This window comes from Balaenoptera acutorostrata, chromosome 10 (genome assembly GCF_949987535.1).
Source record: "Balaenoptera acutorostrata chromosome 10, mBalAcu1.1, whole genome shotgun sequence".
NCBI classification, from domain to species: domain Eukaryota; kingdom Metazoa; phylum Chordata; class Mammalia; order Artiodactyla; family Balaenopteridae; genus Balaenoptera; species Balaenoptera acutorostrata.
This window is the reverse complement of record NC_080073.1, coordinates 98,363,443-98,381,632: the sequence shown is the minus strand read 5'-3', so window position 1 is coordinate 98,381,632 and position 18,190 is coordinate 98,363,443. Positions and strand designations below refer to the sequence as shown.

The 18,190-nt window shown below is 35.4% G+C and overlaps 1 protein-coding gene across 11 annotated transcripts in view; it reads left to right on the top strand.

Moving 5' to 3' along the window:
• The window catches only part of HIVEP1 (HIVEP zinc finger 1), a 151,740-nt gene that overhangs the window by 67,142 nt on the left and 66,408 nt on the right, over positions 1-18,190 (top strand). For 9 of the 11 annotated variants that reach the window (XM_057554949.1, XM_057554941.1, XM_057554947.1 and 6 more), the window contains 2 exons: positions 8,993-9,046; positions 9,726-9,785. The exons of 1 other annotated variant lie outside the window; for it this stretch is intronic. In XM_057554949.1, coding sequence (XP_057410932.1) covers positions 8,993-9,046; positions 9,726-9,785 — 114 coding nt within the window. The remainder of the gene's footprint in view (positions 1-8,992; positions 9,047-9,725; positions 9,786-18,190) is intronic. One more of the 11 variants, XM_007174088.2, reaches the window with a different exon arrangement.

Sequence of the window (18,190 nt, the reverse complement as noted above, 5' to 3'; positions counted from 1 at the left end):
ACTGTGTGCTCGGCCATTAGCTACTTAGCTTCGTTTACTTCCCACTGTTCTATATTGTTTGTGGCTTGTGATTATTATTTGAACTATAACACTAACAATACATAAAGAATACTTTGGTAATTAGTTTTTTTAATTTTCAGATTAGGCTCCTTCTTTTGTCCTTTTTTTATACTTTTGATTATGAGAGTTTCAAAATGATTCCAAATAGAACGGTGTGATAAACCCCTGCTTACCTATCATCCAGTTTAGCAATTCACACCTGATAGCCAGTCTGGTTTCCTTGCCTCCTCTGGGCACATCCCCTCCCATAGTGTTTTAAGACCTCAGATATAGCATTTCATTGATATGTTTTTATTATGTAAGCTCTGAAAGACAAGGAGTATTTTTTTCACATAATCACAATACATTGATGAAACTGAAGAAAAGTATTTCCTTAATATAATCAGTTATCCTGTCAGTGTTTAAATTTCCAGTTCTCTGCAGTGATACAATTTTTTAAACATTTTGTTAGAATTGGGGAAAATAAGGTCCACATATTCTGTAGTTTGATATGTCTTTTATGTTTCTTTGATCTATAGGTACCATTTCCAGTTCTCTCTTTCTTTGCAGATTATTTGTCAAAGAAACCAGGTTTTTCGTCTTGTGGAATTTTTCATTATTGGTTCATTCTTAAATGGTCAAATATATAAATAGATTTCTTTAAGAATTGTTTTAACTGGTGGCTTTAAGTTTCCAGATATTCTTTAGGTATCATCAGATTATATTTGAACATGCATTTGTTGGCTAACATCACTCTATTTATGGCTTTCTTTAGGGCTTTCAACCTACATTTGTAGATTTGAAATATAGAATGCCCTTTGAAATAAAAATTTACAAGAAAAAATAAGACAAAATAGATAAAATTAAAGACAACTATGAGAGGTGCCCATAGCTATGCATCAGATAATGACTGTATTATGTCTGCTAAATTTGTGGGAGGGACTCAAGGAAGAATGTGGATTTCTACATTCATGGATCCCTAGTTGTTATTCATCAATGCTTTTATTTGTCCTTTATATTGGTCAGTTCTCCCATTCCCATCAGTAACTCTGTCTAATTTTTACTGGTCTCTAAGACCCCTTAACATAAACGCTAAACTCCTTTTTCTTTGTAGACAACCATGCCTCTTACCTCAATGAAATTGTGAAAGTTGGATATGAACTCCCTCTAACTCATCCTTCTCATCAACAGACTTTACCCAACACATCCTTCTCCTTCTCTTCCCTCTGACCTCAGGGAATCGTCCTGGGTGTTTCCCTATTCAGAACCAGCCCTCCGCCCAGACTTGACGCTGGCCCCCACTTTCTTCAGTGCCTTGCCCTTCACATCCCACACTCTCGCCTGTATCTTTACTTCCGTTTTATTGATTCCTTCCCTTGGGTTTATAAACATCTTTGAAAAACATATCAAATTAGACAACCCACCCTTGACCCTGTGTTTCTCTCTGGCCCCCAAATTCACTCTCTTGTTTTTTGCTGAGTGTTTTGAAAGACAGTTCTGCTTTATTCTCTCCTCCACCTCCTGTCCCATCACTTTCTCAGCCCTCTGCCCTCCGCCCTCTCATTCCACTGCAGGCTCCGGGAAGCATCACCAGGACCTCTTAATTGCTCAATCCAGTGGAAGCTTTTTCAGTCTTTATCAGCTGCATCATCTACTGATTTGATAATGAAATACTGTTTTCTTGACTTCTGTGGCCAAATTGTTTCTGGCTCTCCTAATTTTTTTTCAGCCATTCTTTTCCTTTCTTTTCTTTTCTTTTTTTTTTTTTTTTGTCTTTTTCTTGGGTTTCTCTACTTCTCATCCCAAGGATTCTTAACTGGAGGGTAGGTGGCCCATTAAAACCACTTGGCAAAGCTTTCAAAACTTATACAATCTGGGCTACCATTCCTATAGTTTCTGATTCAGTAGGTCCTTCTAGAAGCCTATAATATAGTTGTTCTTTGATATTCTATTATATGAAGGTACCATAATTTACTTAACCATTTCTCAAGTATTCAACACATTTATTGAGCATCCACTATATTCTGGGTGTCATCGGTTATTTAGGTTTTTTTCTGTTATGAAAAGTACTCTGATGAATAGCCTTTGTTCCACTCCTTTCATAGCCTCAGTCTAGATTTCCAATAGTTGAATCAATATATTAAAATACAGAGATGGGTTTCAAGGATCTTGATGCCTATGGCCAAATTACTTCATAGAATAGTTATATTTTTGCTTCCACCTACCCTGTGGTATGGTTTTAGCAACCAGTTATGTAAGACGGTAGCTCTCAGATCCTGTGTGTTTAGACCTGTTGTCTCCGGATTTATGCTGCAAACTGCTGGGAGTGCCTGACTTTGTCTTGTTTTCTGCGTCTTTGCCTCTCCAGCCTCCTCATGCTCCCCTCCCTGAATTTCCTCCTCCTCTAGACAAGATCTCTCCTTTTCTTCTCTGCGTATTCAGCCCATGTATTATTTCTTCCATGAAGGTGTTGCAGGACCAGTCTTCCTATTTCCGAGACAGCTGCATTCACACCCTTCAGTGTTCCCCTAATACCCCATGGACACAGTTACCGCTTGTAGAGGGATTGCTCATTTACTTCTATAAGTTCCTACCTGTAAGATTATTCATCTTTGTGTATCCTTAGTGCTAGCCCACAGGAGCTAATAAATATATTCTGAACTGAATGAACCATTCACTGTATTAATGTATTTATGTTTTAGAAACTACCCAGAGTCTTTCATATGATCTGGAAATTTGGAATTTAAAACCTATAGCCAGTCGACATTTTTTAAAAAAATAATTTGATCGCATTTTTAGGGTTTTTAGTTTTTACTAAATTTAAGTAATATTTATTTTTATATTAAAATATTTATTATAGATAATTTAGTAATTGAAGAAAATAGAAATAACATTAAAACTGTTAATATTCTACCCTCAGGTAATCATTACATTTGAGCCTATTTCTTTATAGATCTGTGTGTGTATGTATATGTACATGTACATCTGTGTGGCACAAAATGTTTTTACGTAATACACTTTGAGCATTTTTTCTATCAATAAGTATTTTTAAAACATTTTTAATGGCTAAATAATATTCTATTGTATGGAAGTACCATAGTTCTTTAACTAGTCCTTTATTGTTTTACATGTAAAATTGTCTGCAAGTAATTGTTAATTTAACATAAATGCTACCGTAAATACAGCAGTAGCGATTCCTTTATTGAACAAGTATGTGTTGAGGCTCTAGTGATCTAAGCACTTATGCACTCTGTTGAATAAGATATAGTTTTAATGAAGAAAGCGGGTGAGCATGCAGGCTCTCGGAATATCCCGTGATGAATGCTGCTCTGGGCCTTAGAACACTGTGCTGGGGGTGCAGACCAGGGCCTGGGGGAAGGGTCAGGGAAGGCTTCCTAAAGGAAGTGATAGGTTATTGGCTAATTTCTCTGTTTTAGGGTGTTTATTAGAATACCACTTCATTAATATGATGAAGCATATCCTTTTTTATTTATCGTGGAGGGTATTTTGTTTTGTTTTTGTTTACACTAGAGATAGGTGTTTTAATCAAGTACATTTTGGACATTATTTAAATTACCTTCCCCTCACCCCCGTCCTGTTACAAATGATAATAACATGCTTCCTAGTACTGAAATGTCTTTGCATGCTTATTGTACACCCTACTTGGACGTGGCTTTCTAATTTTGGAATGTACTTCTGGATGTAGATTGTTAGATCCATATTCATTTGTGAGGCTTGTATGGAGTGTTGATTCTTCTGCCCCTTCAGTCACATTTTGATATCAGGGTTATAGCAGCTTTTAAAAATGATTTAGAACACCTTTTGTGTTAGCTTGTGCTCTGGGACAGTTTAGGAAATGCTTTATTCTTCAAAATTGGTAAGAATTTGATAATAAAACCATCTTGGCCTTTAACCTCTAAAAAAGTAATTCTGCGTTATTCTCTGGTAACTTTCTCAATCATCCCTTGTTATTCTAGTTGAGTTTTTCTCTTTCTGGATCAGGTTGAGTAATTTTATTTTTTTCTAGAATTTTTACTAGTAAATCACAGTTTTCAAATTCATTAGTGCCTAGTTGAGTCTCCTTTTTTTTTTTTTTATTTCAAGCAATATTTTTCAGTTTGAAATATTACTAGTCTAGACTATCATTTTGGGCATTCTTGTAGAGTCTGACTCCCTGAAAGACATAGGTCTAGAGATAGGAAAGATGTGTAACTTGCAGGTTAAAACGTGTTACTTACAAAGGTAGGTTTCCTTAGCTGATTTAGTAGTGAACACTGGGGTCATCATTTAGACGACCATGCATACGTGGTTATGGGTATTGGATGCATTTTTAACATTACGTCATTGTCATATATTTAGTCGTATTGAAATAGCTCCAGCAGTTACCAGTGAGAATAGGGAGCTTGTGCTGACGTGTGATGAGGGACATGGGAGTTAGGCTTATTCAGTAGTAAAAATAGTGCAGTCACATATGGTGATCTTTTTTCAATCAGATGGTATCTCTTTCAGTAAATAGAGGTGCCTTTTACAGTTCTTTAGGATCTACTTCATAAAATTTACTGTTAGTGTTTCCACTTTATGTTTTTAGGGCTCAGTGAAGAAGGAGAGCCTCTAGGTGTCAGAGCAGAAGTTATGGGTGCCTATCAGAACAGCAGGAGAGAAGGATGAGCTACTAGGATTAGGGTAGAGATCATTTAGCTCCTTGATAATCTAATGGAGTGATGAATAGCTGATTCAGGTGCTTTCGGTGCGCTGACGCAATTTCCCAAATGCAGAAATCATTTATAACAGTAAGGAAGATGAAACGCCAGGCTCTTACATGAAAACGCCTAATGCCAGTTCCAGTTTGTGTGCAGATACTCCTTTTTCCCTTTTTTCAGAATGCACCCGTGCTTCTGTGTGTCACTTGGCAGGTTATCGTCAGCATTATTAAGACCAGTAAATCACTCAGTCCGCCTTACTGTCGTCGTTACTAATGATCACCAGATACATAGCTGTGGAGAGACGGATCCTACATGCAGGGGTGGTGGCACAGAGAAGGAAGCAGTGGCCCTGAGGAGGGCGTCAGAGCAGGTTTCCTAGGAGGTGACATCCTGAAGGGATGGGGTGGGAGGGCAGCTAGCTGGAGGAGTCTCAGGGGCCCGAGGGAGGCTGCGCAGGGGCATGGCCGGAGCTGCAGAGGAGGGAGTGGGATGAATGCCGGAGACCTGTGTTCGCTGCACAGGGGATCAGGCTTTATATTTACCATCAAACTGATGTTCAAATGCTTGTTTAAGAGGTAGAATAATCCATAAGCTCCTCCAGGGGAGCCATTCTTTTAGCTTTACATTTCTGGTTCTTCCTTTTGTACCTGACACCAGGTGGACATTCAGTGCAATATAAAACCCTCGGCAGTTGTTGAACGAAATCCTAACAATTTAATGGGTTGGTCCCCAAAGCTATGATGTTATGTCCTGAGTCACAGGGCTCTTGAGGAGTGGTGTCGAGGATCTGAGATAGTACAGGAGACCCATCGCCCCCGCTTCACCGCAGGGTGCAAAGGGTCAGAGAGCAGGCGCTTGCTGTGAGCTCTCATTTGAAGATTGCTTTATTTTTCTAAATGATTTGTTTTTAATTATCTAGTCTTCTTCCCAGAACCCCAAAAGAACGGTGGTTTCCCAAGGGCTCCAGGACTTTTTTTTTTTTTTTTGGCTCAGTGGTTTCAGATTATGCTTCACAAATCAACATTTTTTTCTTTATTTACAATTATTTACCTATGATGAAAACAAAATGTTTTGCATTGTTTTCTTGTACAAACAAAAGTTTTAAAATATGTAAGGCATTAAAGAAGACTGTTCATAGCCTTTACCGTTAACAAATAGTTTCTGTGCTTTACCAGAGAAGAAAAACTGTAAGAAGGTGTACATTTTTAATAGTTGCAGAGCCAAAATCTAACCTACACTGTCAGTACCCTTCCTCTTGGCCTGCCGCTCTTTCAGCCACGGGCCCTTCTGGATCTTAGGGACAATCATGGATCCATTCATGTGTTGCTGGGATCTTTTCCAGCTAACAACTCCAAGTGTATTTAGTAAAAACTTAATTAATTAGAATTACATCTTAATTTAAATACGGTAAGAACTCATTACAGTAAGAATATGTTACTTATTTTAGATTTACCACTGGTGTGAATGTCAATTTTGCATGTATATCTGTTTTTATTTTTAAGCAACAGAGAAACTACTGTTTATTTCTGAATGTGTAGTCTTTGTGAAATTATTACCTCAGATAACAGTGACACTGGGGAGGGCATGACGGAAGATGTCTCAGAATCTGAGATCCCATTATAAACCACACGCACCCCCCCCTGCCAATCAGGGCTTACAATGAGATATGTCCTGGCTGGGAAGTGTTGCCCTTGGTTGAGAACTGCTCTTTCTATCAGTGAGTGTCAAGCTGCAGGTTTGCTCCAGCAGTGGGTTGTGAAATCAGTGTATTTGAGCAAGGCAGCATTTTCCATTTTTACTAGGAAAGGATAGAAATTAGAGTGTGGGTAAGTTGGTTTCTGAATTATGTATACACATAATATATATAGATACACATGTGTAATTGGTTGGAATATAAAAATATCTTTCTTACTCTGGGTCATAGTGAAAAAAATGATAAATGTTGCTTTTAAATACTAGTAAATTGCCTTGTCTGAACCAATTAAGAGCATATAATAAATGAGTACTTTCTCTGTAGTTTTTGAGAGTGTCTTTAAAACATCATATTTTACCAGGAGAATTATAAAACACAGGTTAACTATAAACAGGACTTTTTCTAAAAATTGAGGCAAAATCTTATAATGGCTATTATAAGCTCTCTCACTGAAGGTTGTATTTACCTATTGAACTGGAGCTCCAGGTAAAGGCATTTAAGTAGATGCCTATACCTAACACACTAGATATCCTAAATCTACTGATTTATACACAAATGTAAATTGAGGTCATTTTTGCAAGAATTTGTTATGTTAGAGTACAAACGGAAGGTGGCCAAACCTCAATATACTAAGTAGAAGCTATTCTTTAAATATATGTCAAGTCATGAGTTTTTGCTGCCTTGAGCCCCAGTTGGTTCTATTAATAAAAAGTTGTTTTATTGTATAATGCCAAATTATGTGTGCATAAAGTCTTAAACACAGTCATTACTACTATGAATATATATAATATATATGTATATATTATTTATGGTTCTCAAGTTTGGACAAACTGCTGGCATAGAAATAATAGTGCTTTTCATTTTTATGTTTCTCAAAGACTGTATATTTAATATTTATTTACATTTTGAATGTCTCCAATGTACTTAGTACATTTTATTTTTTGAAAAAGTGGGCCTTGTCTTTTTGTTACTTGTATTAATACAGATTTCATCCATACATTTGGAATTCTCCTTTTGAAGTAAAAGTACTGCTAAGTGCAGGATCTACTTTCTGCATTTAATAAGGGTTTTTTAATTTTTCAGTACTGTTTCCAATTTCACTCATCATTTCATGAGAAATAACTAAAGTTTGTAAATGAGAAAAAATTGTATTATTTCCAAAGATTGTCTCTTCTCCCCTCAAATCTTATCCTGGACCTGGTAATTAGCAGGAAGCCAATAGGACATTGCTGTGGGGAGTGCGTTTGTCAGGATGAAGCTGTAGTTACGATTAACCATTGCTTGTTTCCTTTATTCTAATGCTCCCCCTCCCCCTTGATATGGCAGGCTGGATGGATCGATATGCAACTGAAAGAAGTTTGATCAGTAAATCGAAGGTTCTGTGGATTTCTGGCTTTTCTGGAAAGGCTGATGGGGAAAAGGCAGATAGAACCAGAGCTTGAAGGGCATATGGTGGGATCTGTGCCCTATTTAGTTGGGGAAGGATGCCATTTTGGAGACTGCATCTTCCATGGCCAGTGGAGAGCATTTTGGGAGCTGCTGGTGGACGCTGGGAGGCATGAATGGCTGACATACCAATATTTTGAAAGCATTTAAACTATACGCCAAGGGACTATCTAAAAGGTTGCATAAGTATGATTACTGTATTCATTTCAGTACAAAATAGTAACCTAGGAATTTTGTTACTTTTACCATTATAATTAGCACTTAGACCACTGTATTAAATTTGGAATTGGTTGCTGTCATAATCATCAAATATGTATATCCTTATAAAATTTAAATTAATTGTTACCAAAGTAGAACATGTGCTTACTTACAAAATCGAATTGTGCTCAAAGCTCACATGGGAGACCTACAGGCTCTGGGCCCACGTGCCTCCCTCTCCCATCCGCTCCTGAGGCAGCCATCCCAACTGTTCGTTAGTTATTGCTTCTTTCAAAACTGCTTGCATATATAGCACTTCTGTAGTCATTAGTTTTATCTGGTATCTTTAATGCAGTGTTCTACCCTCACACTTCATGGATAACTACTCTGTAATCAGGGGTTAGCAGAAGTGATGGGTACTGTGTTGCTGCTCTTCAGCCCATCATTTCCTTCATTTTTCCATCCTTTCTTTTATTTCTTCCATGTTTGGCTTAGGTCTGAGGCCATCTATGAACTTTGCTTAGACTTGTTTCTAAGCCAGTAGGCATTTGCTCTCTCTCTCTAATAAAATCTGTGTGTCTTCATAAAGAAAGTATTATGTTTACATACTTTAATTAATCAGCTAAACATTTTTAAACTATGGTTCAGTATTTAAAATGCACTAATTACTTGCATTGTGGAAACAATTGGAAGTAGTCCTTGTGACTAAGACATAATTAAAATTATAAGTATAATTTTTAAAAGGACTTGATTATTACTTTAACAGTTTACACATATTTGTTTCAAATAATTCATTCAACAAATATTTATTGCTATGCATCAGGTACTGTTTATAAGTAGTATATTTGTTTTACTGTATTCTTATTTGTGTATGATGAATTGACTTATAATTTTTTGTTGCTGTTTTTCTTAGACAAAATTGAAGAAGCACAAAAAGAACTCAATGGGGCAGAAGTGTCAAAAAAAGGTAAATTAAAATCAACCCCAGTATAGGCTTTATTCTTGCAGAGATTCCTGTATAAATATCTTATTATTGCAACCTCTCTAAATGAATCAGTGTAAACATATCCCAAAGTTAAAAATCACCTTAAACTGATTAATACCTAAAAGTCTATGGACTTTGCTTTATGAAATGTTTTAACTGCATAGCATATTCTGTAACTGTTTCCCACATATTACTATTTTGCTGGTGGGAATATGAAAGATTGTTGCAGCTTTTCTGAAAGTCCTGTTTGGGAGACTATCCCATAGCAATCAAGTTACCAGTATAATGGGTACTGATGGTACTGTGTTCACATATGTGTGTGCATATGTGTGTTCACGTGGTGCAGTATTCTTTCTGAAATGACAAAAACCTAAGACAACTAAAATAACCCAAATGTTAGTCATTGTGGGAATAATTGCATCAATTGTAGTACCTTCATATTTTGGGATGTTATGCAGCTTTTAAAAAATGTTAATTATTTTAGTTGACTGTGGTGATTTGTTGCAATGGTGAGAAAAGGAGCAGAGGAAGGTGATTAACTTTTATTTATCTGGATTTTGTTCTTTCACTTGTTATAATGGGTAAATTTTGTGTAAAGAATAAAAAGCTTAAAAGCAAAAATCGGTTTTCATCACAGAAAGCATACTGATTATTTTCCCAGGTAATATGAAAAAATGCTTTCGATGTACAACAGCCTGTGGGAGGGGAGGAAGAAAGGAAGGTGGGTAGAGTTCCAACACTCTCTGTTAATGCGTAAAATTGAATAGAAGGATTTACAGTTCTCTTTATGGCATTTAGATTTCATGATTTATTATTGCTTTATCCTTGTTGTATCTTCTAATTACAGTGGGATATTTTGGCAGAGTAATTTAGCTACGTAGGATTCCAATGGAAAGTCTTTTTTTTTAAATCTAGTTAGGTTCCTAACTAGGTATCATTAGTGGAAATAATTTCCGGTTGTCCAGCTTCTCTATCCCTTGGACCAGCCTGTGAAGTCTCCAGGGTTGTTTGGGGTCGGTCTGAGTAGTGACGCTGTGATGCACGGACACCTTAAAGTGTCTTCCTTCTTTTTTCTCTCCCCTCACCCACCATGGGATCTCTGGGAGGCCCATATCAAATATGACCCTTTAATGACACTCTTGCAGAAACACAAGTCTAAGAAGAGCAGAGAAGTCACCACAGCCACACCGTTCCTTTGAAAGGCTGACTAAATATCCCTTCCCACATTGCTGAAATCATGAAGCATTTGAGACACTCAGGCTATAAGAACCTAACAATTTAAAGTTCTTTGTCATGGTCAATCTTTTCCGCATCTACTGATGGTTTAGAGCTCCTTCAGTTAGGAAAATAAATGTGTTCTTGTCTTCCTTTTCCCTCTTTCCTACCCCTGTGGCAAAGAGCTTTAAAAACCATGAACTAAATGTCTTATAGGAAGGAGGAAATGGAACAGAGATTCTAGAAAAAGAAATTGGATAATGAGGTTGAAAATAGTCCAGTGGGCTGCATTTGGCAGGCTACACTTATTTAAGACCTAGGATGAATACCAAGTGAGCAGTGTTCTGTGCAATTCACTGCCTAGAATTTCTACTCAGCTTTCAGTTTTACATACGCATTCTGGGCAAATTAAAAATAAAACAGTTTTCCTCCGAAATATAATTGAGGAGTAACATCAGTTCGTCTTTAACAACCTGAGATAAAATTTTTGAGTAATAAATGTCTTGAGATTTCTCAGATCTTTGCTTGCTGAGCTGCCTGTTTGATGAAAGGAAATTCATTTCTTCTTTTGAAGAATATACTTTAAAAAGTTAGAGTTATTTATTGTTTTTATTGATTAAGATAAGTCATCTAGAATAGACCACATTTCCACTATTTTTTCCAACATGCTTTTGGTTATTTCCCCTGAAATTTTAACTTTTTCTACATCTGCCTTTTTTTCTACATTGCTCATGTTTCTAAGGCTTCATCTCCATTGAAGATGCTGTGGTCCTTAACCTATTCAAGGTTCTTTCCCCCCCTCTTCTTTTTTTAACCATTAGGACAAGTAACTAATTTATCTTCAGAAGCATTTAGCATACCGGTAGGCTCTTAAGGAAAACAAACCTTGCTTATTGGTAGATTAAAAAAGATATCTTTCCTGTTTTCTCACATTTTAAGGAAGGATTCATCTGTTTAGTATAATACAGTGGCAAAGAAACTGACTTGGCTCATTATACACCAATAGAATAAAGAAGTGCACTAAATTATGGTAGTATATTTTTTTTATTCTTTCTCTCTGCTTATGAATGAAAGTCAGATGACTAGAATGTGATTTATTTTGATTTTAACCAATTTGGGGATAAATATAGCATGCAACATTCATACAATTCTCTATAATGTCTTTATTTTCTTCCTTACAGCACTATTTACTTGGTCTTAACATCCACTGTGCTTGACACTATTTCTAAAATTATTGCACGAGATTTAAATAAAATAAATAGTGAATGTCACAGATGTAGTGATGAATATGTATGAAATAAACTGGGAAGAAATAAATAGATCAGTTAGGAAAGCTTTTATATGCTGTCTCATGAATAAACTTTAATTTTAATACTTTGTTTAAAATTTTTATCACACAATATTTGACACATAAAATAATATATATAAGTATATGTAATATATATTATTACATATGTAATATGTAATATCATATATTATCACATGTATCATATATTATATATATAATGTGTAATATATATTATCATGTACATTTAATACATAATACTTAGTATATGTAATATGCATTATTATTAATCATAAGAATAACATGGTAATCTTTGATTCCAATACCCAGTTTAAGAACTGGCACATTGCTAATATGTACTGTTGTATCAACCTACATGCTAGTCTCCATTTCATCCCACTATCTGCTTGGTAGAGATATTTAACTGTTCTTAAGTTTGCATCATCATTTTAGTGCTTCTTAAAAATAATTGTGTATTCTCAAACAATATCCTTTTTAGTTTTGTCTGAGTTTGAGCTTGAAAAATAAAATTATATTATTTGCAGTTGGAAAAATTTCATTCTTTTTTATGGCTTAGTGGTATTCCATTCTGTGTATATATATTCCACATCTTCTTTATCCATTCATCTGTTGATGGGCACTTAGGTTGCTTCCATACCTTGGTAATTGTAAATAATGCTGCTATGAACATTGGGGTACATGTATCTTTTCAAATTAGTGTTTTTGGTGTTTTGGATGTATACCCAGGAGTGGAATTGCTGGGTCATATGGTAGTTCTATTTTCAGTTTTTTGAGAAACCTCTGTATTGTTTTCCACAGTGGCTGCACCAATTTACATTCCCACCAACAGTGTACAAGGGTTCCCTTTTTTCCACATCTTTACCAATATTTGTTATTGGTGTTCTTTTTGATGATAACTGTTCTGATGGGTGTGAAGTGATACCTCATTGTGGTTTTGATTTGCATTTCCTTGATGATTAGTCATGTTGAGCATCTTTTCACGTGCCTGTTGGCCATCTGCATTTCCTCTTTGGGAAAATGTCTATTCGGTTCTTCTGCCCCATTTTTTAATCAGGTTTTTTTTTTTTTGATGTTGAGTTGTATGAGCTGTTTATGTATGCTGGATATTAATCCCTTGTAGGTCACATCATTTGCAAATATTTTCTCCCATTCAGTTGGTTGTCTTTTCATTTTGTTGATGGTTTCCTTTGCTGTGCAAAAGCTGTTAATTAGGTCCCATTTGCTTATTTTTACTTTTATTTCCTTTACTTTAGGAGATGGATCCAGAAAAAATACTGCTGTGATTTATGAAAAAAAGTGTTTTGCCTATGTTTTCCTCTAGGAGTTTTGTAGTATCCAGTCTTACATTTAGGTCTTTAATCCATTCAGAGTTTATTTTTGTATATGGTATTAGAGAATGTTCTAATTTCACTCTTTTACATGTAGCTGTCCAGTTTTCTCAGCACCACTTATTGCAGAGACCGTCTTTTCTCCAGTGTATATTCTTGACTCCTTTGTCATAGATTAATTGACCAAGTCAATGTATTTAATAATATGAGATTATTCGAGTTTTCTTTTTTCTCTTCAATCAGATATTTTTCTTATAATTTATCCATTTTATTAACTATTCACATTTATTGGCAAAAAGTCATTCATGGTATTCTCTTACTGTCTCTCATTGCTGCTGGATCTGTAGTTGTGTCTCCATTTTCTCACTGTTAATATTGTGCACTTGTGCCTTTTCTCTCTGTCTTGATTAGTCTTGCCAGAGGTTTGTCTGTTTCACTCCCCTTTTATTGTACCAACTTCTGAGTTTCTTGATATTCTCTTGTATCATACTTTCGCATTTCATTACATTTTGCTCTTTATTATCTCTTCCTCTTTTTTGAGCTTATTCTGTTATGAAATTTCTTAAGTTGGAAACTGGGCTTATTCATTTTTAAGTCTATTCTTTCCTGTTAGAATCACTTAAAGCTATTGATTTCCTTGTAGACCTTGCTTTAGCTATATTAAACATGACTTCATGTTTGCTACTTTCATTAATTTCTGTGCTGGTTTCTTCTTTCACTCTCTTGATAGAATTTTTTTCCCTTGGGGATGGTTGGGGATTTTATTTATTTATTTGTTAGTGATTTCTGACTTAATTGCATTGTTATGTTAATTTTAAAACCAGTTTGTATTTCTAAAATAATTTGCTCTCTGTTTCTGAATACAGTATAGTCAAAAGTTTCAGGGAATGTTCTATGAAAATGCTCCTAGAATTTATGTTAGAAATTTAGAATTCAGCGGTTTACAGATAAATTCACCATTTTACAAAGATGGAAAAGCTGAAGTTGAAAACTGTTAAATAACCTTATCCCAGGGACTGCATCCAGAAAGTGGCATGAGGACTTTTCACGTCTGTGTTGTTCTAATATTATTCTGCATCGTAACTGGAGGAGAGCTGTATTCCAGTGATAGTTGCATCTGTAGTACAGTTAGTCCTGTTCTAAATTAAGCCTTTGAGTAAAGAGATCACCTTTTAAAAGAATATTGTAATGATTCAGGAAAAAATAGGAGTCAAACAATGGGTATAGAAAAAGGTAGAGATTTTAGGTCAGCTTGCGTTGGGATTTTTCATATTATTCTGTCTCAGACAGCAAAATCCTGAAATCACCACCATAATACCTACAGTTTCCTTTTAGCAGCCATCACTCTGAAATTATATACTCTAGCCACCAGAAAATTTTTATTTAAAAAATAATTTCAGTTAATCATCTATTTTACCATGTATATGAGAATAATGGGTCCTAAGGATATAAGCAGTTTATGGCTTAAGAAATACATTAAGGAATCTGTCCTGCTGAAATAACTCTGTGATATTCAGACTTGCTCCGAGGAGTCACTTGACAAGTAGGATTTTTGTTAACATAGGCATAATGAATGGCCTGGAATTACCCTCTTGTTATCTGGGGAAGCGTGAGGGAAATTAGGTTCTATGTAAAACTAGATTGAGTAATTCAGAAGTGAGTGTGACAGACTAATGAGCAAAAAACTAGATTGTGAACTCTAATTAGTGGGTAAATATGAAAGCCAGAGTTTGCTCACCTACTTTCTTAAATTTTTTTAAGCTCCTTATAATATGAATAAGTTTGCAAGGAGTGAAAAATACTCCCTTTTTTTTCTTTTTTAAATAGCACATGTGATATTAAAAAAAAAGAAATGAAGGTTCATTTGGAATAGTATTTTATGTTAATAAGGTTATGCTTTAATGCCAGTGACATTCTCTTCCTTAAGAATTCTGCTAAGTATACTTAAGAAAATACAAGAGCATATTCCTATAATTAGGGATGATGAAGTCCTTCCTAAGTGAGACTAAACTTTAGGTGGCATACTGGAAAAGTTGGACTGATTTTTATTAAATTAAAATGAATAATGTTAAGATAAGATTAAATATAAGATAAGATTAAAATGTTTTAAAACAGCCTGGGAGAAAGTATGTGCAATAAAACAAAACTTGGTTAGGTTACGTAAAACGTTATAAATTTGGAAAAGCATTAGCAATTTATAAAATGAAAGCTCACGTGGATAGAGCCAATGGAAGGGCTAGTGTAATATATTAGTGAGATGTCTGAACTACTGAATTTTTTAAAGGAAAGCAGTTTAATTATTTCAGTATTATAATAATGCTAGCTACTTTATAAATTAATTACCAGGAAATAATGTAATTAAATGAGCATTAATGGCTGTTTATTTTTTATTTTATTTTTATAACCTAACCAAAAGTATGGTTAATCCCCAATATTTCTTATCTTCAATTGTGAGATGAATTCTGGTTAGTGGGAAAGAGAGAGAGAGAGAGAGAAAGAGAGAGAGAGAGTAAGGGAGAGAGAGAGAAAGTGTGTGTGTCTGTGTGTGTGTGTGGTTGTTTCCTTTCGGGTTATCTATTTTATACATATTAGTATATACATGTCAACCCCAATCTCCCAATTCAACTCACCGCTCCCCCACCCCGCCACTTTCCCCCATTGGCATCTATACGTTTGTTCTCTACATCTGTGTCTCTATTTCTGCCTTGCAAACCAGTTCATCTGTACCATTTTTCTAGATTCCACATATATGCGTTAATATACGATATTTGTTTTTCTCTTTCTGACTTGCTTCACTCTGTGTGACAGTCTCTAGGTCCATCCACGTCTCTACAAATGACCCAGTTTTGTTCCTTTTATGGCTGAGTAATATTCCATTGTATGTATGTACCACATCTTCTTTATCCATTCATCTGTTGATGGGCATTTAGGTTGCTTCCATGACCTGGCTATTGTAAATAGTGCTGCAATGAACATTGAGGTGCATGTGTCTTTTTGAATTATGGTTTTCTCTGGGTATATGCCCAGTAGTGGGATTGCTGTGTTATATGTAATTCTATTTTTAGTTTTTTAAGAAACCTCCATACAGTTCTCCATGGTGGCTGTATCAATTTACATTCCCACCAACAGTGCAGGAGGGTTCCCTTTTCTCCACACCCTCTCCAGCATTTGTTGTTTGTAGATTTTCTGATGATGGCCATTCTGACCCATGTAAGGTGATACCTCATTGTAGTTTTGATTGCATTCCTTTAATAATTAGTGATGTTGAGCAGCTTTTCATGTGCCTCTCGGATATCTGTATGTCTTCTTTGGAAAAATGTCTATTTAGGTCTTCTGCCCATTTTTGGATTGGGTTGTTTTTTTTTTAATATTGAGCTGTATGAGCTATTTATATATTTTGGAGATTAATCCTTTGTCCATTGATTCGTTTGCAAATATTTTTTCCCATTCTGAGGGTTGTCTTTTTGTCTTGTTTGTACTTTCCTTTGCTGAGCAAAAGCTTTTAAGTTTCATTAGGTCCCATTTGTTTATTTTTGTTTTTATTTCCCTTACTCTAGGAAGTGGGTCAAAAAAGATCTTGCTGTGATTTATGTCAAAGAGTGTTCTTCCTATGTTTTCCTCTAAGAGTTTTATAGTGTCCGGTCTTACATTTAGGTTTTTAATCCATTTTTGTGTATGGTGTTAGGGAGTGTTCTAATTTCATTCTTTTACATGCAGCTGTCCAGTTTTCCCAGCACCACTTATTGAAGAGACTGTCTTTCCTCCATTGTATATCCTTGCCTCCTTTGTCATAGATTAGTTGACCATAGGTGCGTGGGTTTATCTCTGGGCTTTCTATCTTGTTCCATTGATCCATATTTCTGTTTTTGTGCCTGGACCATACTGTCTTGATTACTGTAGCTTTGTAGTAGAGTCTGAAGTTAGGGAGTCTGATTCCTCTACCTCCGTTTTTTTCCCTCAAGACTGCTTTGGCTATTTGGGGTCTTTTGTGTCTCCATACAAATTTTAAGACTTTTTGTTCTTGTTCTGTAAAAAATGCCATTGGTAATTTGATAGGGATTGCATTGAATCTGTAGATTGCTTTGGGTAGTATAGTCATTTTCACAATATTGATTCTTCCAAACCAAGAACGTGGTATATCTCTCCATCTGTTTGTGTCATCTCTGATTTCTTTCATCAGTGTCTTATAGTTTTCTGAGTACAGGTCTTTTACATCCTTAGGTAGGTTTATTCCTAGGTATTTTATTCTTTTTGTTGCAATGGTGAATAGGATTGTTTCCTTAATTTCTCTTTCTGATCTTTCATTGTCAATGTATAGGAATGCAAGAGATTTCTGTGTATTAATTTTGTATTCTGCAACTTTACTAAATTCACTGATTAGCTATAGTAGTTTTCTGGTGGCAACTTTAGGATTTTCTATGTATAGTATCATGTCATCTGCCAACAGTGACAGTTTTACTTCTTCTTTTCCAATTCGTATTCCTTTTACTTCATTTTCTTCTCTGATTGCCGTGGCTAAAACTTCCAAAACTATGTTGAATAATAGTGGCGAGAGTGGACATCCTTGTCTTGTTCCTTATCTTAGAGGAAATGCTTTCAGTTTTTCACCATTGAGCATGATGTTTCCTGTGGGTTTGTTGTATATGGCCTTTATTATGTTGAGGCAGGTTCCCTCTGTGCTCACTTTCTGGAGAGCTTTTATCATAAATGGGTGTTGAATTTTGTCAAAAGCTTTTTCTGCATCTATTGAGATGATCATATGGTTTTTATTCTTCAATTTGTTAATATGGCATATCACATTGATTGATTTGCATATACTGAAGAATCCTTGCATCACTGGGATAAATCCCACTTGATCATGGTATATGATCCTTTTGATATGTTGTTGGATTCTGTTTGCTAGTATTTTGTTGAGGATTTTTGCATCTATATTCATCAGTTATTTTGGTCTGTTATTTTCTTTTTTTGTAGTATCTTTGTCTGGTTTTGGTATCAGGGTGATGGTGGCCTCGTAGAATGAGTTTGGGAGTGTTGTTTCCGCTGCAGTTTTTTGGCAGAGTTTGAGAAGGATGGGTGTTAGCTCTTCTAAATGTTTGGTAGAATTCACCTGTGAAGCCATCTGGTCCTGGACTTTTGTTTGTTGGGAGATTTTTAATCACAGTTTCAATTTCATTACTTGTGATTGGCCTGTTCATATTTTCTATTTCTTCCTGGTTCAGTCTTGGAAGAGTATACCTTTCTAAGAATATGTCCATTTCTTCCAGGTTGTCCATTTTT